The sequence below is a fragment of the Castor canadensis genome, chromosome 1 (assembly GCF_047511655.1).
Source record: "Castor canadensis chromosome 1, mCasCan1.hap1v2, whole genome shotgun sequence".
NCBI classification, from domain to species: Eukaryota; Metazoa; Chordata; class Mammalia; order Rodentia; family Castoridae; genus Castor; species Castor canadensis.
Window position 1 is genome coordinate 171,124,035 of NC_133386.1, and position 20,652 is coordinate 171,144,686.

General features: G+C 44.7%; 1 protein-coding gene across 1 annotated transcript in view; it reads left to right on the forward strand.

Moving 5' to 3' along the window:
• The window catches only part of Nat10 (N-acetyltransferase 10), a 43,421-nt gene extending 23,001 nt beyond the window's left edge, over positions 1-20,420 (forward strand). The window contains exons 10-29 of the mRNA XM_074044269.1: positions 112-205; positions 328-426; positions 3,363-3,499; positions 5,773-5,897; positions 6,458-6,608; positions 6,975-7,071; positions 7,867-7,983; positions 8,682-8,783; positions 8,882-8,956; positions 9,541-9,657; positions 10,434-10,567; positions 10,763-10,811; positions 12,910-13,006; positions 13,096-13,206; positions 14,007-14,179; positions 14,683-14,802; positions 15,163-15,261; positions 15,701-15,774; positions 17,061-17,144; positions 19,584-20,420. Of these exons, the coding sequence (XP_073900370.1) occupies positions 112-205; positions 328-426; positions 3,363-3,499; positions 5,773-5,897; positions 6,458-6,608; positions 6,975-7,071; positions 7,867-7,983; positions 8,682-8,783; positions 8,882-8,956; positions 9,541-9,657; positions 10,434-10,567; positions 10,763-10,811; positions 12,910-13,006; positions 13,096-13,206; positions 14,007-14,179; positions 14,683-14,802; positions 15,163-15,261; positions 15,701-15,774; positions 17,061-17,144; positions 19,584-19,695 (2,167 nt within the window). The 3' untranslated portion in view covers positions 19,696-20,420. The remainder of the gene's footprint in view (positions 1-111; positions 206-327; positions 427-3,362; positions 3,500-5,772; positions 5,898-6,457; positions 6,609-6,974; positions 7,072-7,866; positions 7,984-8,681; positions 8,784-8,881; positions 8,957-9,540; positions 9,658-10,433; positions 10,568-10,762; positions 10,812-12,909; positions 13,007-13,095; positions 13,207-14,006; positions 14,180-14,682; positions 14,803-15,162; positions 15,262-15,700; positions 15,775-17,060; positions 17,145-19,583) is intronic.
• The last annotated feature ends 232 nt before the right edge of the window (positions 20,421-20,652 follow it).

A 20,652-nucleotide genomic window follows, 5' to 3' on the forward strand; every position in this document is an offset into this window, starting at 1 on the left:
AGGAATCCCCCCTTTTTTTCCTCTGCTGTTATCGTCTGTGTGGTTTTGTTTCTTTAAAGTATTCTAGGTTTCTTAATTTGTGAACAGCCTCCTTTTTCTTTTGTTCTACAGGTACTCCAACATGTTTGTTACCTCCCCAAGTCCCGATAATCTCCACACTTTGTTTGAATTTGTATTCAAAGGATTTGATGCTTTGCAATATCAGGTAGGGCATTTGGGTAAGATCCTTTGGTTTGGTGCTGGGGGGGTCATTGGAGTGCTTGCTTACTTTCTTTGTATTTACTTTCTATCTAAACCTTGTTATTGGTTTGACTTTTTCCCTTCCAGGAGCACCTGGATTACGAGATTATTCAGTCTCTAAACCCTGAGTTTAATAAAGCAGTGATCAGAGTGAATGTGTTCCGAGAGCACAGGCAGACCATTCAGGTGAGGCTTCTTCTCAGATCCTGCACTGTGTATCTGGCTTTGTGATGTTTCCTCACAGGCATTGTGTGCCCCATGTAACTGCTTGTCCTTTAGGCAGTGGTGGATTTATGGGAAACCTATTTCAGATTTCAGCTTTTTCTAAAGACAACATTCAGACAAACTAACAAAAATATGTAGTGTGATTGAAAAGTTGTAGTTTTGTCCCTTGAATATGGAATGTGTGGGATTGACAGTATGCTTGATGAGTGAAAAAAAATCATGATTTTGACATCATTTCCAGTTTTGTTTAGTTATTGCAGGTTTTGAAATGTTGCATCTGTAACTAAAACAATAACATCACCAGTTAAAAGTAAAAAGATCTTTGCAAAATATTCTGAATCTTTGTGGTTTTGCCAGTGGCCTATTTTCCTTTTAAACAGCATTTTCCATGAAAGCTCCATAAATCTCCAGCACTTTGTAAGCCTGAATGCTGTGCACTTGTCCAAAGGCTTCAGTGTTGTTAAATCCCTCAGAGCATCATGTGACAGGCTTGCAGAAGAGACTGAGACTAGCAGGCTCTTGCTGGAGTGGCTTCATCGATTGTTTTGGAGTTGGGGGTAGGGTGGAGTGGGAAGTGAGTCAGGTGAGCGTGGCAGTTTGCATCCTGAACTTTATGCCTGTGGGAGCATGTGACTGGGTCTGTTAAGGAGGTAGTTCTTTTATCAGGCGATAAACAGCAGTGTTTATGCCTCTTACCTTAAGGATCTTAATTTTTCTTATTAAGTCTCTATTGAGAATCTCTTCATTCTACATATTTCTTCCCACTTTTGCCTGAGTTTCTCAGCTGAGAGGAGGAAGACTGATGTTGGTGCAGGTCAGGAGTGGGTGTGGTTGGCTGCTGGCTCTGAGAACACAGAGGCTTGTTAAAACTCAAGAAAAATACACAAACCAAAGAAGAAAAGCAATTCCCTAAAATGTCCTGGCTCAGCCCCTTCTTGAATTTGTAATCAGATGCCATCTCGTGTTACCAGAGTCTTTTGTCTCCAAACTAGAGAAGGAGCACAGAGGAAGTGATTTGGCTTTATGAGACTTCATTTATGGGCCTCTGAGGTCTCTTCTTTTTGGCTGGAGAGTGAGGAAAAAGGAGATGACTACATTAAAGTTTGTGTGCCTCCCCTAGGAGCTACTTTCTGTGCTTTTATGAGATGCTGTTTAATCTCTCTTCTCAAGAATCAAGAAATGATGGGATGAGAAGGAGGGTTCTGTAGTGCTCCCAAAAAAGAAGAAAAACCAGATGGGCATCTGGGCATGGTGGCTCATGCCTGTAATCCAAGCTAATTGGGAAGTAGGAGATTGTGAACAACACAGTTCAGAGCCAGTGTGGGCAAAAGTTAGTGAGACCTGTCTCAACACCACATGGGTGTGCATGCTTGTGATCCCAGCTACTTGGGAGGTATAAGTAGAATTGCTGGCTGAGGCTGACCAGAGCAAAAAGCACAAGATCCTATCTGAAAAATAACTAAAGCTAAAAAACAGTGGGGATGTGGTTCAAGTGCTAGAGTGCCTACGTAGCAAGCTTGAGACCCTGAATTCAAACCCAGTGCTGCCAAAAAAAATGCGTATGGGGAGGGGGGCGCTGTTGAGGATGTATGTGACCTGATGCTAGAAGTGAACAGGGCTGCTTCCTTTCTGATCCAGCAACTTCTAGAAAAGCAGTGAAACAATCTGACTTGTAATAAAACACTTCATACCTGTAGGAAAATTCAGAGACCAACATAACACTCAGATGCCCAGGGTTTACATTTAAAAATGTTAATATTGTTGCTTGCTTTGTGTGTCCATAAATGGTAGCAACCAGTAGTTCTCCATCTGCCACCTATTTTACTTAGCACTTGTTTTCAAGGTTTGTGTGCCTTGATACCTGTAGATCTGCTTGGTTCATTTTTAAGCAACACAAGAGTGTGTTACAATTGTTTTTGTTTTTAGAAGTGGAATTGTTGACGTTTAGGGTATGTGTAGATTTCCACCTTTCTGGATTTTGACAGATACTCCTTTTACATGTCTATGCCCATTTACCTTTACATCAGCACTAAATGCTGTTTAGCAATTTAAGGATTGCTTTCTTTTTTTTCTACACAGGATCTCCTTGTGTAGCCCAGGCTGACCTTGAACTCTTGATTGTACTGCCTCAGCCTCCTGAGTGCTGAGATTTCAGGCAGGTACCACCACACCAGCCTTCAAAGCAATTTTAAGTTTTGTCTGTGTGCATATGAAATTTGATCTCCTTGTCTTTGGTGTTTCACTGATTACTCCTTAGACTGAATTATCTTTATGTTAATTGACTATTCAGGTTTCTTCTCCTGTGAAATACCTTTTTTTGGCCTTTAAAAAAACATTTTCAAAATATCAGGAGGCCCTGAAGAAGCTGAAGGGGTTGTTTATATGTATGTGGATGTGTGAGTGTGATTAAGAGTAGTCTGGGAATTTCCCAGCAGTACAGGGAATTGGATTGGTGGTGTCAGGACAGGGTGCACAGCCCACAGTATGAGAAACCTGATGTCCTTGACCAGGCTGGAGCTGTGCCGCTGGCCTCCCTAATCTGAGGCTGGGGAGAAACTTGAGAGGACACTGAAGAGGGAAAGGAAAGGCAGCCACTGGCTGAAAACCCTCTAAGCAAGGCACTGTGCAAAGCTCTTTCACATAATTACCTTATTTGTTCCTTAAGCAGCCAGAAAGTAGGTATTTCCTTCATTTTAAGAATCTGGGACCCTGTGAGATTAAGTGACCTGTCCAGGATCACACAGTCAGTTATTGAACTGTTTGATCCCATGTGTCTGACTCTAAGCCTATTCTATTCTTGACCTGCCAAGAAAAAGTAGAAAGGGAACAGAGAGGGTAGTATTCACAGCTGTGGCTTCAGGTGGCCACCTCATAATCTAAATATTCTTTCCCCACAGTATATACATCCTGCAGATGCTGTGAAACTGGGTCAGGCTGAGCTTGTTGTGATTGATGAAGCTGCCGCCATCCCCCTCCCACTGGTGAAGAGCCTACTTGGACCCTACCTCGTTTTCATGGCATCCACCATCAATGGGTAAGGCACCTTGGGTTGGAGTCATTACTCTGGTCTGGGTTCTTGTAGAGTGGGTGGCATGAAATGAATGTGGCCTGGGCCTACAAAACTAAGTCTAAGTTCCAGGCTGAATCTTTGGGGTAGCTTTGAGCTTTCCTGAGGCTTCGCAAACACTGTCACTCCCATTTAGTCTGGCGTTAAATGGGCAACATAAGATTAAGGATTTTGGAACCTACATGATGCATGTTTCCTGTCTAGGTGTTTTTAAAAGTACCTGTATGGCAGCACCAGTGTCTTGTATCTTAGATTTATATGCAAATACTGTATTAAAATAATTAGCATTAGAAAGCAGGCTAATAATGGCATGAGAACTACTTGAGCCACTCTGCCAGCCCAAACAGAACTTTTAAAAAAAATTTGAATTGTATATATACATAATATATATATTATATATGTAAGTTTTATATATTATATATATATATAAGTTTTATATGTATTTGAAGTTTATATTTGCTGTGGAAAAATTAGAAAAATAGGTAAACAAAAGTAAAATAGTCAGTTGTAGAGTGTGTTTAGTATTCCCAAAGCCTCCCTAGTACCCAAAACAAAACAAAACCCTGGTATGATGTCATGCCTGTAATCCCAGCACTCTGGAGGCTGAGGCAGGAGGATCCTGAGTTGATGCCAGCCTCGGTTACATATGAGGAACCTGTCTCAAAAACAATAAAAGAAAAATCACCTCTTTTTTTTCAGTGCTGAGGCTTGAACCTAGGGCCTTGTGCATGCTGTGCAAATACTCTGTTACTTGAACCATATCCCTAGTCTTTTTGTTTTTGAGATGGGGTCTTGCCAGGTTGGCCTCAGACTTGAGATACTTCTGGTTTTTGTCTCAAGTAGCTGGGATTACACTAGGACCAGCTGTAAATTTGCTTTTTATATAACAACATATTGTGACATTTTTCCAGGTTATCTTCATGTAACAATATGTTGGAAAAGTTTCTGTATAAAAATTATGTCTTGAAGAGATAATTCTACTTTGCAGATTTATTTTGACTGCTTAATATTGAAAATATTTAAATAAAATAGATTTTTCCCTTTTTTTCAAATTCCTTTTTAGTGATACAATTTATATACCATAGTACTTACCCATTTAAAGTGTATAACTCAGTGGTTTGTAGAATATTCACAGAGTTGTGCAACCCAAGCTCAGTATAATTAGTTCTAGAACATTTTCATTCCCTACCAAAGAAACCCTGTGCATTATCCTCCAGGATCTTCCTATTCCCCAGGAAGCCACTAGTCTGCTCTCTCTTTGTATAGACTTGCCTGTTTAGGACATTTCATATAAATGGATTCATACAGTATACAATCTTTTTTGGTTGGGTGCTTTCATTTACTATAGTATTTTCAAGGCTCATCCATCTAGCTTGTATTATTTTTTCTTTCCTTTGTATGGTTGGGTGATACTCCTTGTATGGATACACTATGTTTATTTATCCATTGGTAGACATTTAAGTTATTTCTACCTTTTGCTTTTGGGAATCAGTTCTCTTGGTATATACTGAAGAGTAAAATTACTGGGTCAAATGGTGACTGTTTAACCTGATGAGGCACTACCAGACCCTTTTGAACTTCCACAAATAAGCAGTGTACACTAGTTCCCCTTTGTTCCAGGTTCACTTTTCACAGTTTTAATTGCTTGAAGCCCACTGTGATCCAAAAATATTAAATAGAAAACTGCAAAAATAATTCACGTTTTAAATAACTATAATTGTTGTTGTGTTATTAGTTATTGTTAATAGTTACCTAATTTATAAATTAAGCCTTATTACTTGTAATAGCAGCTCTCATCGGTGGATCGTTTAACTTTGTTCCAGTTTCACTTTGCCAAAGGCTTAACTTGCAACATCTTTTCAGACCATAATTTTTAGTTCATATCAGAGCCCCTATGATGACTGCTGGTAGAGTGGCTCAAGTGGTAGAGCGCCTGCCTAGTAAGTGAGCAGCCCTGAGTTCAAACTCCAGTACTACCAAAAACCAAAACAAAGCAAAACAGAGTCCTATGATGTGTATAGAGTAATCAACTTTGGAGAATGAGGCTAAAAGAGATTGAGTTCCTTGCCTAAAGGTCTGAGTTTTGAGTCCAAGCTGGAATGTCTCTGAGTCAAGCCTTCCTTCTCTGCACATGTGTGCAGTGCTGAAAGCTTAACTGAGCAAGGCTATCCAGGATCTGGGGATCAGCAGGTTATCCTTTCTAAAGAGCAGATTGGGGGTTGCTTTTGTCTTTCCCCTAGCTACGAGGGCACTGGCCGCTCACTGTCCCTCAAGCTAATTCAGCAGCTCCGTCAGCAGAGTGCCCAGAGCCAGGTCAGCACCACCGCCGAGAATAAGACCACAACAACTGCCAGACTGGCCTCAGGTATCCTGGGAACCCTGGCCAGACCTGCACTTCACAGCAGGTCTCTTCAGACTCTCTTGCTGGGCCCTTGCTTCCTCTGTGGCCTCATGGGTAGTCCCAAACCATCCTGCTGTCAGACAGAAATGTTGAGTCCTAGAGGTGAATTGATTTTCTCTGAGGAACAGCAGTCCATTGACTACCAGATGAGGGATTGACTTGGGCCTTTGGGTGGTTGAGTCCTTGTTTGTCCCTGTTCCAGGGCATGGTTTTATTAACTTAGTGGGATCCCTTTGGGGTTGATAACATGGCAAGTTGGATATCCACCAAAATAATTTTAAATCACCAGTTTGGATTGGAGATGTGGCTCAAGCAGTAGAACACCTGCTTTGTAAGCATGAAGCCCTGAGTTCAAACCCCAGTACTGCCTAAAATAAATAAATAAGAAATAAAACCCAGTTTAAATTCTTGAGCCATATATGTCTGGGCACTACATGGCAAAAGGTATAGTGGAGCATTCCTCCTTGCTCTGGTGGTGCACATTTAATAATTGTTTCTAATTACATGTGATTTGTGGGGAACAGCACGGACATTGCACGAGGTTTCCCTTCAGGAGTCAATCCGATACGCCCCTGGGGATGCAGTAGAGAAGTGGCTGAATGACCTGCTGTGCTTGGATTGCCTCAACATTACTCGAATTGTCTCCGGCTGCCCCTTACCTGAAGCCTGTGAACTGTATCCTCTGGGTCTCACTGGCCCTGTGAAAGGGAGAAGTGCAAGAATTAAAAGGGTTTGGGTCAGGTGTGATGATGTATATCTGTAGTCTCTGTCCTGACCCTGGAGGTTGAGGCCAAGAGGATGATTTGAACCCAAGAGTTCACGTCAGCCCAGGCAACATAATGTGATCCTCTCTGAAAAGAAAAAGAAAAAGAAAATAAAAATGAACATTTTAAATTTTATTTTTCTTTCTTTTCCAATGTTGCGCTTCCTCTCGGGATACTGGGTGACTAACTCTTTCCAAGCTGAGGGAAATGCATACTTCTTCCTATATGTACTGTCTGGGACTCTCCGGTTTGTTTCAGTTACTTAACTCCAGACCAGCTACTATGTTAATAGAGATACCCTCTTTTGCTACCACAAGGCTTCTGAAGTCTTCCTCCAGCGGCTTATGGCCCTCTATGTGGCTTCTCACTACAAGGTAATTGCAACTAGCCCTTGATGACCTTTAGGGAGTCACTGAAGCTCCATTGACAGTCCTCTTACTTGTCTGTTCATGCCTTTTGTTACTGAGTGGCTCAGGTAACCATTCCACTGGGACTTGTCTGTAGTGATCTGCTGGAGGGGTTGTATTTCCCATTGTAGTACATGTGGCTTGTGTTGGGCTTCTAGCTTTGCACAGAGTACAGAATACCTGTGTGTAGCTTCATGAGTGGAAGCTGGAGAGGGTGGAAAGCTTTGCCCATTTTAAAGGGTACTGGTTGCTTGCCTGCCTACTAAACTGATAGGCTGAGTGCCATTGCACTTGTAACCCAGTGGAAGTATTTGACCTGAGACTGGCTTTGTACTGCTGAGCTACTGAAGGACAAGGGTAGAAGAATACTTCTTGAGTGTGCGGATAGCATTTTCATGAACAGCCTTTAATTGAAGATTGAAGAGTTGATGTTAGATGTGGTAGCACCTTTTCCTAAAATAGCAGCCTTTTATCTAGAGAACCATCACATCCCAGCTGTGAAATGAATAATGCTAAAAACTTCTGCTGCACGGCCTCAGCCTTTGGCATGACAGGCTAGTAGGTTCTGGAGGCTTAGCCCTACTGATGCCATTTGAAGAGTCTCAGGCTTGCCACAGTACTGGAAAGGTGCTTTGCTGGGTTTCATTGCCTCACCTGGCTTTAGGGGAAGGCATACAACAGTCACACAGTAATTCAAGTCAGGCCTCTTGAATAAAGGACAAGAGAAGGACTACATCCATTAACCCGTGTTTGTGCCCACAGAATTCTCCCAACGATCTCCAGATGCTTTCTGATGCGCCTGCTCACCACCTCTTCTGCCTTCTGCCTCCTGTGCCCCCTACCCAGAATGCCTTGCCTGAAGTGCTTGCCGTTGTCCAGGTACGGAGTGGAGGCATTGATTTGGGGAAATTCTTGTTCATCAGGAATTTCTGGGGAAACTGCTGAGTTCTGGCCTGGAGCCAAGTGGCTGCATCTGTTTACACAAGTGACTGGGTGCATTAGAAAAGGCCACCCTCTTCAGAAACCCAGAGCCCCACTGTCACGGGTGGGTAAAAGTCAGAACTTGTTCGTTTCACCCTTTATTACCATCAATGCCTGATATTTGTAAAGGCCACAGATTGAGAAAAGTTCAACCCCTGGCATGTGTGTATGTATCTTTATCTCATTTCTCCTTTTCATAAACATGGGATCACAGTTGCTTTTCTTCTAAGTCGTGTGTCAAACATTCATAAGTACTTAATTTTTAAAAAACAGCATAGAGTTTCATTATCTGCTTATATCATAATTTGTGTTAGTACTCTCCTGTAAAACTTGTTGTTTTGAGTTTGTGCTGCTCTGTACAGAGCTGCATGAGCATCTTGTGTCTTAAGTGATGTACACACATATGCATGGAGACCCTCTTTTAGGATTCTGCCTCATTAGTAACCTGGAGCATGGTAATGAAGCTTCTTTTAGAAATGGATTAGTCAGTGTTGGGTTGAACCTTGGTGGAAACAGCTGTCTTAGAGAACCAACAGAATGTTGATGTTTGGAGTCTGGAGCTAGCCTTGTGTCTTCCCTGTCCTGGTTCCCCTCAGGTGTGCCTTGAGGGAGAGATTTCTCGCCAGTCCATCTTGAATAGCCTGTCTCGAGGCAAGAAGGCTTCGGGGGACCTGATTCCATGGACAGTATCAGAACAGGTGAAGGGCTACCCTTGCATGACTTGGGTGAGCAAAGCCGGTGAGGTTGTTGGAGGATGTTTGTGTTGCTAAGTTACTGATTTGTGTCTCCCACACAGTTCCAAGATCCAGACTTTGGTGGCCTTTCTGGGGGAAGGGTTGTTCGCATTGCTGTTCACCCGGATTATCAAGGGGTAATCTGTCCTTGTGCCTCCTGAACCTGCTGTGCCACTGTTAGTTTTAGCCTTGTCGCTAGCTATTCTTTAGAGCAGGTGTAGTTGGTTATTTGAATAAGAAGTAAAGTCTCAGGAACTTCTCTGCTCCATAGAATTTATCCAGGCCTTGGGGTGAGCAGGTGGACAGGATGATAGGCCCACTTTTCCTTTGTGAGAAGAGGGGACTTGTTGAACCAGATTGGCTTTCTGTAATTACCTTCTGTCACTTGGAAAGCCCCACTGAGGAATCAGCTGTGGAAACTTCCCTTTCTGGCAGTGGCACAGACTCGCCCTCTTGGGCTTACTGATCTGGGAACCGGAAAGCACAGCCAGCCATCCTCAGCCTACAAATGAGCTATTCATGATGGGCTAGACCAGCATAAGAAGTAAAGTCACACTGTGTTTGGTCTTGAGTCTCAGCCTTGACAACATTAAGGAGTCTCAGTAGTGCCTAGTGCAGTGTGACCAGGAATGAAGACTCCAGAAGTGATATGGTGGATAGAAGTGGCCTAAGTAGATTGAGAATGCTTTTCTTTCTCCTGTTGCCCTCTGTTTGCTTATAGATGGGCTATGGCAGCCGAGCTCTGCAGCTGCTACAGATGTACTATGAAGGCAGATTCCCTTGTCTGGAGGACAAAGTCCTTGAGACATCACGAGAAATTCACACTGTGAGCAGTGAGGTAAGCATGGTTTGACAAAATGACTGACCTATTTCTGGAGAGAATGGTTCTCTGGATCTTCGGACACCAGTGAGAACAGTCCAGAATCTGTGCTCTCCTACTTTGGGCATGCGGCTGCTTTCTCCAGCCTAACACTTGAGATCCTCAGACCAGTATCATCAGCGTCACCTGGAAACTTATTAAAAATGTACATTCGTGAATCCTACCCAGACCTGCTGAATCAGAAACTAGGTTTTCTGTGCTTTCGATACTCCCTGGTGACTAATGGATATCAGAGTTGAGAAGCCCTGCTCTGCATTGTACTCCTTATTAGCACAAATCCAGACTGCAGGAAGCTCTGCCTTTCCTTGATAAGGATGATCACTTGTGACTAACAGCTTTTCACGTGCACTCACTGACTTCACAGTGTGTCCATGTAGGAGCTGGGGAATAGGCTTGGATCAGATGGCAGCCTCAGAGCTGTCAGGTGGCAGAACTTGAACTTCATCTGGATCTTCAAAACCCTGGTTCTGTCCCTTCATAAATTTATTAGACATTGCTAAATTGTGTCCTTCTTCCTGAATTCTAGGTTCAGATTAGTGTGATCTCACACATGTTTAGTTGTTTGGGATACCTGGGATGATCATGTGACTCATTAGAGTTCTGTTTGAAAACCATAGGATCAGACCATGAAACCTCTCCTGGTTTTCGTTTTGTGTTGTGGCAGGAGCCTGAGAATATCACTAGTCACTCTGTCCCTGCTGATTGAGTATTGTCCTCTCTCTGCCTCTCCTCAGGCTGTCAGCTTGTTGGAAGAGGTCATCACTCCCCGGAAGGATCTGCCTCCCTTACTCCTCAAACTGAATGAGAGGCCTGCGGAACACCTGGATTACCTGGGTGTTTCCTATGGCTTGACCCCTAGACTTCTCAAGTAAGTGCTTGCTGTTTCCTGGCATCACCCCTTGGCATTGAAGAAAAGGAGTTGTGTGGGCTTGTCTCCCTTTGTAGCCAGGGTCTGAGTTGGCCATCTGCTCACTCCTGCTTCTCCTGGCCCTTGTCCTCCTTTATCCCTCAGCTGCTTCTCAGAGTGTAAACATGATGACCTACTCTCCTTGTCTTTTTGCAGGTTCTGGAAACGAGCTGGATTTGTTCCTGTTTATTTGAGACAGACACCAGTGAGTAAGGTGTCGGGAAGAGGAAGGGTTAGGGTTGTGGCTATAGTTGGCCCAGGTCTGTGCTTGTGCATAGAGTCCTGATGCTTCTCTACTCGTGTGTCCTGTGTTGTTGCATAGGATTACTGTGACAGACACCTCACCATGACTCCCCCACTGCACCCAGCAGGCCTGGTGCATCTTGGCCTTTGTACTTTGTTATTAAATGGCAGCAGTCCATGTGGATTTGTTCATCAGATTGTAGAATCCTGTAGGCTGGGGCTCCCTGACTTTGAAAAAACAAATGACACTAGATTAGTGTCAAATACACAACTGTATTTGAGCAGTTGTGATTACAAGTTGGTTTCTTTTTGTTGTTGTTGTTGATTGTGCTGGGGTTTGAGCCCAGGACCTCACACTTGCTAGGCAGGTACTTTTAGCCCACAAGTTGGTTTCTGAAGGAAGGATATAAATATGTGGCTATGATGGAGCCAGAGTGGATTATTAAGGGAAGGTGAGAGAGTTAGTTACTTGTTAGTTCACTTAAAATATCTTTAGCACTTACAGAGAATCAGGCAGTGAATAAGATAAGCCATGAAGCTTATTTCTTATGGGTAGAAATAGAAAAAAAAAAAAAAAAGAACATATAGGCTGTCTTCAGAGAACGATGTGTGCTATGAATAAACCCAAATGCAGATTATAGTGTAAAGAAGGTTGAGCTTCTAAGACTTGACCTTCAAGCTGCAGCCTAAACCTGAAGTGCTCCAGAGTTGAAAGAAGTTCGAGCTGGAGATGGAGTTAGGAGGCCTTCAGCATACTCGTGCTAGAGAATATTCCATGAAGGCAAGGGGTTTTGGTCTGTTTCATTCATGCCTGTATCCCCAGCAGTTAGCATGGCAGCTCTATAAAGTATGTGCTTAGTGAGTAGATACATTTTGGAAGCTACTGAAAGTAGGAGAGGGTGAGAAGAATGTGGAGTATGACTCAGCACACAGACTGAGGAGGAGCTTCAATCTGTAGGAGAAAGTCAGTCTGTAGGTGTGGTGTCAGAAATTAAGGCATTTCAAGAAGGGAACTTGGTTACTATTCAGAGAATGAAAGGAGGACAATTGTCCACTTGATTTGCCACCATTGGTGATCTGACTTGGGGTGAAGCATTTCACCTGCCTGAAGATTGCAAATAGAATGCAAATGAACATTTCCAGAGTAAAAGGGAGCAGAGAAGCAAGATAGCTGGAGAGAGATGGGTGTGAAGGGAGAGTTTGTCAGGTTAGAGATCTTTAAAGTGTGTTTCTTTGCTGCAGAGATTATACAAGTGGTGGTAGAGGGGGCAGGATGGACTGCGGGAGTGTGGGCCTTGAGACAAGGGAGCTTGGATTCCAGACTTGAGAGAAAGAGCAGCCAGCTCACCCCTCAATTAAAGGGGTGGCAGAAAGCATGGGCATGGAGGCTGCTGGTCAGCTCTTGAGAGGATGAGGATGTTTTCTGATGCTTCTCTTATTTCCAGTGAGAGGAGGCCAGCAAGTGAAGAGAGGAGTGTAGGAGGTGTGATTTTTTTTGAGAATATAAAGCCAGTATCAAGTGTGAGGTCAGATGTCCATTTGAGAGTTTAAAGTGAGACTGCTAGGCAAGTATGCCTGTAATTCCAGCACTAGGGAGGCAGAGGCAGGAGAATTGTGAATTCAAAGGCTAGGCTGAGCTACATAGTGAGACCATCTCAAAAACAAAACAAATCAGCCACCACCAAGAGCTGGGGATGTAGCTTAGTGGTAGAGTGCTTGCCTAGTACCTGTTGAGTGGATCATGTGGAGTTTAAGCTCTCATGACCCTGAGTTCAGAATCTACCTGAAAGGAACATGTAACTCCTTTCTGTGCGTCCAGAACAAAAGTCAGACCTGAAGATCTGTTGTACCTGCTCCATTTTCATTGCACCTTTTAGAAAGTTGCCGCAGAGTGAGCTTTGGAAGCCCATGTGTATGGCCTGAGGGGTATGGAATGTGAAGGTGGGTGTCCTGCAGAAGGATGCCTCTCCTGTGAGGAAGCAGAAAGGGCCTGGGGAACCATCGATGGCTTGTTCAGAAAAGAGTGTGCTTGGTGCCAAGTAGGAATATGTGTTCCCTAGAATGACCTCACTGGAGAACATTCATGCATCATGCTGAAGACACTGACTGAGGAGGATGAAGCTGAGCGGGGAGCTTGGCTCCCAGCCTTTTGGAAAGGTGAGTACAGGTGGAGTGGCGAGGGAACAGTGAGGTGACCTGGTGAGGGTGCCTCCAGACTGCTAACTCCACCTGGTTGTGCCCCACAGATTTCCGAAGGCGGTTCTTGGCCTTGCTGTCCTACCAGTTCAGTACCTTCTCTCCTGCCCTGGCTCTGAACATCATTCAGAACAAGAATGTGGGGAAGCCAGCCCTTCCAGGTGATCTGCTCGCAGGGAACTGAGGCCTGGGTCTTGACCTTAGTGTTGTGTGCTCCCACACCTCCTTTCCTTCACTCCCACCCCCACATCCTGTTCTGCAGAGGTTGTGTCCTAGGCACATTGTTACACATGTCATCTTCTACTTCATCACAGGACTCTGGAGATGTGACTTAATGCCAGATATGTCAAGAAAGTTCACACAGCAGTTAGTTGTGGAAACTGATTTAAATCCTGGGTCTAGGGGAGCTCGATCTCTGGGACTCAGTTTCCTCATGTGAAATTGTCCTAGAGAATGATGCTGCCAGCCATCTGAGGCCAACATGTAGACGTGCTTTCTGTGCATAAATTAATTCTCTTGGAATAGTTAAGATCTGAGAATTTAAAAAATGGTTAAGGGATTATTAATAGCTATTTTTTTGTTGTTTCCAAATACATATATATATGTATTTGTGTGTGTGCTTTTTTTTTTTTCCTTAACCAATTACATTTTAATGGAAAGTCCATGTTCCTCAAGCTGAACATAGCATGTACTTTTTGGGAAGCTGAATCCTGAGGGACTGGGGCACAGTGAGGGAAGGGGTGGTGTATCCTTCCAATCCTAGGGCATGGGAGCCTTTTCCTGGTCTGATGGGATAGTGTGGGAAATCTGAACAAGGGTCACATGCCAGCCATCTGCTCTGCCAACTCAGGATTGTGTTGGATTGGTGACCAGGCTCTTATAGATAACTCTTATGTGTTAGGCTGCTAGCCCATGAGGGTACCAGGCTGCCCTGACATACCTGGTTTTTTCATGTGTGTAGACCTAGATCGGGAGCAGCTGGAAGCGCTCTTCCTCCCCTATGACCTGAAGCGACTGGAGATGTATTCCCGGAACATGGTTGACTATCACCTCATCATGGATTTGATTCCGGCCATCTCCCGTTTGTATTTCCTGAACCAGCTGGGGGACCTGGCCTTGTCTGCTGCCCAGTCAGTAGGTCACCTGGTACTCAGTTGGGGGAGGAAAAGGAAGGAATGTGGAGCTATTTATGTGCTGGGCCTTTGGGCACTTTGACATAGTCTTGTGCCTTTAGTTCCTGGAAGATCTTATAGGTGGGCAGCTGTCTCATCCTGCAGCTTTGAGGTCCAGTGATGAGCCCAGCTATATATGTAAGTGGGCAGCTACACTTTGAGCCTATATTTTTTTCCTCCCTGCCTTGATATTTAGCTCTTCCAGAAGCCCAGGACATCCCAGACTTATAATTGTGAGGCAGGTATTTGTCAGGATAATAAAGTTAGATTAGGGGGTCTCAGGAAGAAGAAGTGTTTCTTGGTGTCTTCAGTAACAGGATGAAAGAGATAATGCTAAAATAAACAGTGATGTCTATAATTTCTGCCAGCTAGCTTTGCTCAAAAGAGGGTAGCTTTGGTACTCAGACATTTTAACAGGCAAGGGGCTGTCATAGTGGCCACTCCAGCTGATTTTCTGTCCTCCAGGCTCTTCTCTTGGGGATTGGCCTACAGCATAAGTCTGTGGACCAGCTGGAAAAGGAGATTGAGCTGCCCTCAGGCCAGTTGATGGGACTTTTCAACCGAATTATCCGTAAAGTTGTGAAGGTAACCTCTCTGAGAGCAGGATTCTGGTCTCTTGCAATAATACCACACACTCACCCATGGCTGAACAGGGAGTAACATTTGACTGTATTTGCTGCACACACACACACACACACATACGCGTGCACACACACACAGAGAAATTGGAGGTGTCAGCTGTACCTGTAAAGTGCTGAATTCTTCCCACGGTCTACTGCTGGTAATTTGATACTAATCCAGTCTGTGAGATCTGGGTTCCTAAACTCTGGAGCATGGTTTTGTGTCTTGGAGGCATACACCGTTTAGACAGTAAGTGCCTTAGTAACAAGTGACTGAGTCCCTGCTGCTTCTTCACTTTCTGCTTTTCCACATTGTCTTTTGTAGCTGTTTACTGATGTGCAGGAAAAGGCCATTGAGGAGCAGATGGTAGCAGTAAAGGATGTCATCATGGAGCCCACAATGAAGACCCTGAGTGATGACCTGGTATGTCCCTGCTGAAGGTCCCCATGTTTCCCTTAGTTGTGTTGGCATTTGAATGCAGCATATGTCTTCCCCTGTCCCCTTTAGAAGATCCTCTGCATTAACCAAACTAAATGGTGTTCTCTAGGTCCAAGTGAGTTGGATTTGCTCTGTGTGTCAGTACACATAGGGCTAGAGTCATGCCTTCCCTGAGTTTGTGAGTGTGGGAATCCAGCTTCTACTGGTGTAAATGTTTTATTTGTCCTTTAAGGTACTTTTTAAAATGTATACTTAATACATATGCGTGCTTTAAAATCATAAGTGCTGTCTGTAATAGTTTTGAGGGTAAGCTGAGAGAAGGAACTGTTTCCTTGTCATAGTGACGTTCTGCATCCTTTCACCTTCTCCTGTGCTTTGTTCATTCCTGGCCTCTGACCTGCTGTCTTTGGGTCCTTGACCACAGGATGAAGCAGCAAAAGAATTCCAGGAGAAACACCAGAAGGAAGTGGGGAAGCTCAAGAACATGGACCTTTCTCAGTAAGACCCCTTCTGTTCGCAGGACACGAAGGCTCTGCCTTGGCCTCTGTGGCCCTCAGAGTCTGCTACAGGTTTCTTGTAACCCACATTCCAGGTGCCCTGGAAGGTGTATTTCAGAGGCACTAAAAGCTGAAAATCTCCTCACTGACTACTAGTGAAATTTCAGAACATTTGGTTTCCCCAGATTCCCTTTGCAATTTTGACTTTCCAGTTGTATACCCTAGATCCCTTAGGTTCCCACCTCAGGGGTCCCTCCAGGAACAGGGATGCTGAGTGGATGAGCATTCACTTTTACTGGTCACTTCTCTGTATTTGACTTTTTAAAGAGTTTTTTTTTTTGGTGGGACTGGGATTTGAATTCAGGACTTAGTGCTTGTAAAGTAGGTACTCTGCCACTTAAGCCACACCTCCAGTCCAAAATAGACCAGTCCATTTTGCTTTGGCTATTTTGGAGATGGACTCTAGGGAACTATTTGCCTGGTGGCCTTGAACTGTGATCCCCTACATCTCAGCCTCCCAAGTAGGTAGGATTATAGGCATGAGCCATTGGCCTCTGTATTTGACTTTTACACATGAATTTGTATTATCTGAAGAAAGGATTCTACTGTCTAAAACACCAAACTCCCCACTCAAGAGCCCTTTGTGTGTTCCTGTTTCAGTTTCAACTCTGTTGTTTCCTTTCCCCCTGTGCAGAAGGTTGATGGGTTTGGCAGTCCTGGCACATCGGGATTCTAACTTAGAGCCTCCGTGACCTGTTGTCTGTGACCAGATTAGTGACAGTGGTTGTTGAACAAACAAGGTGGAGGTGACCAGGAGTCCAGGGCAGAGCAGCAAGCTGTGGCTTCTGCTTCAGCTTTGCAGTATCAAAACCTTGGTGTTCAGGACTGCTAGATCCAAAAGAGGTGGGCAGAGCAGGAAGCAGGAGGCTTGTGAGCAGATGTCTGGAGGGCGGAGTGAGGAGGACAATTCCAGGGAGAGTGCTAGGAGGCATCTTTGGTGGCAGTAACTGAAAGGTGGAATGTCAGGCAGGCTGCCCTCTGAGGAGGGCTGTCCTTACACTGGCCCTTGCTGTCCACTTAGTCGCCCTGCTCCTGAGACACTTCTGTCCAGCAGGGCTACATCTTGGCCTGGCTGCATGACTCTCCCCTTCTCTCTGCTCTGCAAATGCTAATGCAGCTTGTCCTGGCTTATGTGGCAAGAAACATCTGATGAGTGTTGTCACATTGAATTTTCTTTCAAATAGTCCTTTCCTCTCAAGCAGGCTTTGATATTTCCACTGTTTCTAGATACATAATCCGTGGGGATGATGAAGAGTGGAATGAAGTATTGAACAAAGCTGGGCAGAATGCCTCAATTGTCAGCCTGAAAAGGTAAGGCTCTGAAGTGCGACACACAGCCGATGGCTCTCTGGCTTCTCTGCTCTGTGGCTTTCCCTTGGAATGGAAGGTAGGAGCAAGAACTGAGAAATGTCGTGGCTTACTCTTTGAATCCCCTTGTACCACCTTGGTAATGCATCTACAGACAGACATCTCTAGGCCTGGCTCTCTTCCCTCTTAGTACTCACCAGCAGGCCAGGGCTGGGCCTGTTAGGGATGGCCCGAGAAAAGAGTCCCACACTCTCTCTACTTCAGCACAATGTTGACCTCAGAACAGCAGCTCAAGGGACTGTGTTAATACCATTGTTGCTTTAAAAGTGAGGTAAGCACAGTTTGAAGGAGTTAAGTAATCTCCCAGGAAGCACACAGTCAGTGAAAGAGCCAGGGTTGGGACTAGGTGTGTCCTCTACAAAGCTACCACAATGTCCTTCCTCTGAGCCAGCAATTCGCAAAATTTGGGGTCTTAGAGTTCTTTTATATCTTAAAAAGACTGAGACCCTTTGTTTATGTGGGTCATATCTATTCCTATTTCATATACTAAGAATTAAAAACTGAGAAACTAAAAAAACATTCATTTGAAATGAACAATGGACTTACTGTAAGTTTGGGGTTGTTTTGTTTTGGGGTTTTGTGGTGCTGGGGATCAAAGCCAGGCCTTCTTGAATGATAGGTGAGCCCTTTACTACTGAGTTAAATCCTAAGTGGCATTGTTTTATGTTTATATTTTTGCAAATCTCATTAATAGAAAGCAGCTGCATTCTCATGTCTGCCTCTGCATTCACTGTAGTGCTGTAGCATCTTATGCCCTCTGGGAAATAAACGTTTATGAGAGAAGGAAAAGGAAGAAGGCAAATTGCATATTAGTATCAGTATTAAAGTAGTTTTGATCTCTTGAACCACCCAGGAGTCCCTAAACTGCATTTGAAAACCTTCACTACAAGCTTCCAATCTGCAAAGGGACACATTTGTAGACAGCATGGTTGCTTGTCCTGGAACTTTCATCATCATTCCTTTAGGAACAGCATGAGGCCTCCTCTGCCATGGGCATCTGCAGATGAGGCTTGCACAGCTGATGTGGCCTTGGTAGAGAGGGCATTCTTGGCATTACCATAGTTACTGATCGGTCCCCTGAAAAATAGATTTTGAAAGCATTTGGAGAGGAAACCTTGTGATTCTTGGAACCATGGATCCCAGAAGTCAGGTGTTATCTTCTGTTGTCTCCATAAAGGTTCTTGAAGGTTCCAGTGTTGATAGCAGACACATTTCTCAGCTGTTGTCAGGTGTGGCACAAAGGCCCACTGTCAGTGTCTTATTTGTCTGCAGTGCTGGGGATCAAACCCAGCAACTGGTGTGTGCTAGGCCAACGCTCTTCTGCTAAGCTGCATCCTCAGCCCTAGTGCCTCCTCTTTTTGATTTGGGAAGTGTGATAAATGGCACAGAGCACCCCCATGCTTCAACCTTGAGTGTGGCTTTGACTACCACAAAAGGCCAAGAAATGGGCCTGCTGCGGAGAGGCTGGTTCTGTGCCCTGCAGGGCATGGCCTCCTCTTCTGCTGTTCCTTTGTCTGTTTCTGCTTGTGTGGAGTGAACCCAACATGCATGGTGCTTCAGGTGCATGATGGCTCAGAGTAAAGGGAATGTTTGTATGTTTTAGATAAAAACACTTGTCAGTCTGTCATTAAAGATTCTTTGAGGCCTTACTTGTAATGTCAGTGGTTTCTGGGAATGTTTGCTTTTGGAGGGAATGTTTGTTCTCAGGCCAAAGTGCTGTGGAGAGGGTCTTTCATCTCTAAAGGTTTCTTACTAGAAGGTGGTGCCATCCTGTCACAGAGCTTCCAGTGGACATGTCAAGGTGGAACTTGAGTTGCTATTCCTTTGGGTTTTTTCTATTTGTTTAGGACAATGGCAGCATATCGTAAAGGATGGCTGGCTTTCCTTGCAGTCTTGTGCTTTGTGTCTTCGGGTCACTGGGATAGCTTGTCTATTTACTGGGGTAACCAGTGGTGAGAGTGGTGGGAGGGAATCTCCCTTATGGCACTTAGCTGTTTCTAGGCCTCAGGAGGGGAGATCACATAGCATTAGAGAGAGCCTGGATTTCAGGTGTTAATATGTAGATTTGTTCCTCTACACACTCAGCACTTGGTGGCCTGTTCCCAACCTCCACCACAATGCTTGGAGTCTTTATAGATTTGCAGGCAACATGTCTGACTGGGTGTTCTTGCCTCAAGGTTTAGGTAGTGAGGACCCTTTTTCAGACAAAGCAGAGCAACCTGAGGTGTTTCAGATTTGTGCTGCTTCATTCTTTTATCCCTAGTGTGTGTGTGTGTGTGTTTTGGTGGTGCTGGGGTTTGAACTCGGGGCATTTCATGCTTGTGAGGGAGATGCTCTATCACTTGAACCACACCTCCATCTTTTTTTTTTTTAACACTCCAGTGACAAGAAAAGGAAGTTGGAAGTCAAACAAGACACCATACATAACAAGAAGTTGAAGAAAAACAGAGATATGAAGAACAAAAAAGACATGAAACTGAAGCGGAAGAAATAGTGAAGAAAACCTGAGTGTCAGTGGCCAAGTTGTGAGGAGATACACCTGACTTCTTCAACCATCTCTGGCTGGTTTGGGCAACAGCCTGGACAGTTATAAACAACAAGGCGCTCAGCAAACTCTGATGCCAACCAGTAATTCAGTGGATAGGACTGACTATGTCTGTCTGTGGGCCCACCCTGGCCTAAGGCAAAGTCACTCCCCAGTGGGTCTGCTTAGGACTTGATGGTTGGTCAGTGCTCTGGCACAGGCGGGGTGGTGTCCCCCTACCCTCCTTTCCCATAAATTCCTATTGCACGTTGGACCAGCTTTTCAGGCTCATTCCCACACATGCCGTGCTGATTCTCATCACTTCCCAGGTCCTTTAGTACACAATCTCTGGTAATGCTGATTACCAGATCTCAGGTTGATGATGGACTGCTGGGTCTCATCACAGTCTTGTCCCAACACCCTGAGGCCTGGAGCAGCAGGACCTGTCATGCACCCAGTGTCATGGCAGGCCACTGTTGCATGCTGGCCCCAGGATTTGCTGATGCCACCTTCTTTTCCACTCCTGCCTGTGGTGAGCCTGTAGTTCTGAGTGCCCCAGAAAAGCCTGAGCCCTTATTTAAGTGGGATATGACATGTTAGGTCATTTGGGAGAAAATGTTGGGAAAGGCCCTTTTGCTAGCAGAGGTGAGGGGAGGGACAGGGAATATTTTCAGTAAATAACACCTTAGAAAGACCATTTGCTTGTGGGTGCTTATGAAGTCCACACCTGTGAAAGTTGCATGTTGCCCTGTTTCTCCTGTTGAATCTTGGCTGACAGGGCCAGAGGTGTGCAGTGTGGATGGAACTTCCTAACCCAGGTGCCTGTGAGAGAACTGGCAGGTACTAAATGGTGCTGTGTCACTGGAGGGGTGTGGTGTAGCTGCCAGGTCCATGTCATTTGGGGACAGAAAATGGCGTGGTGCGTTT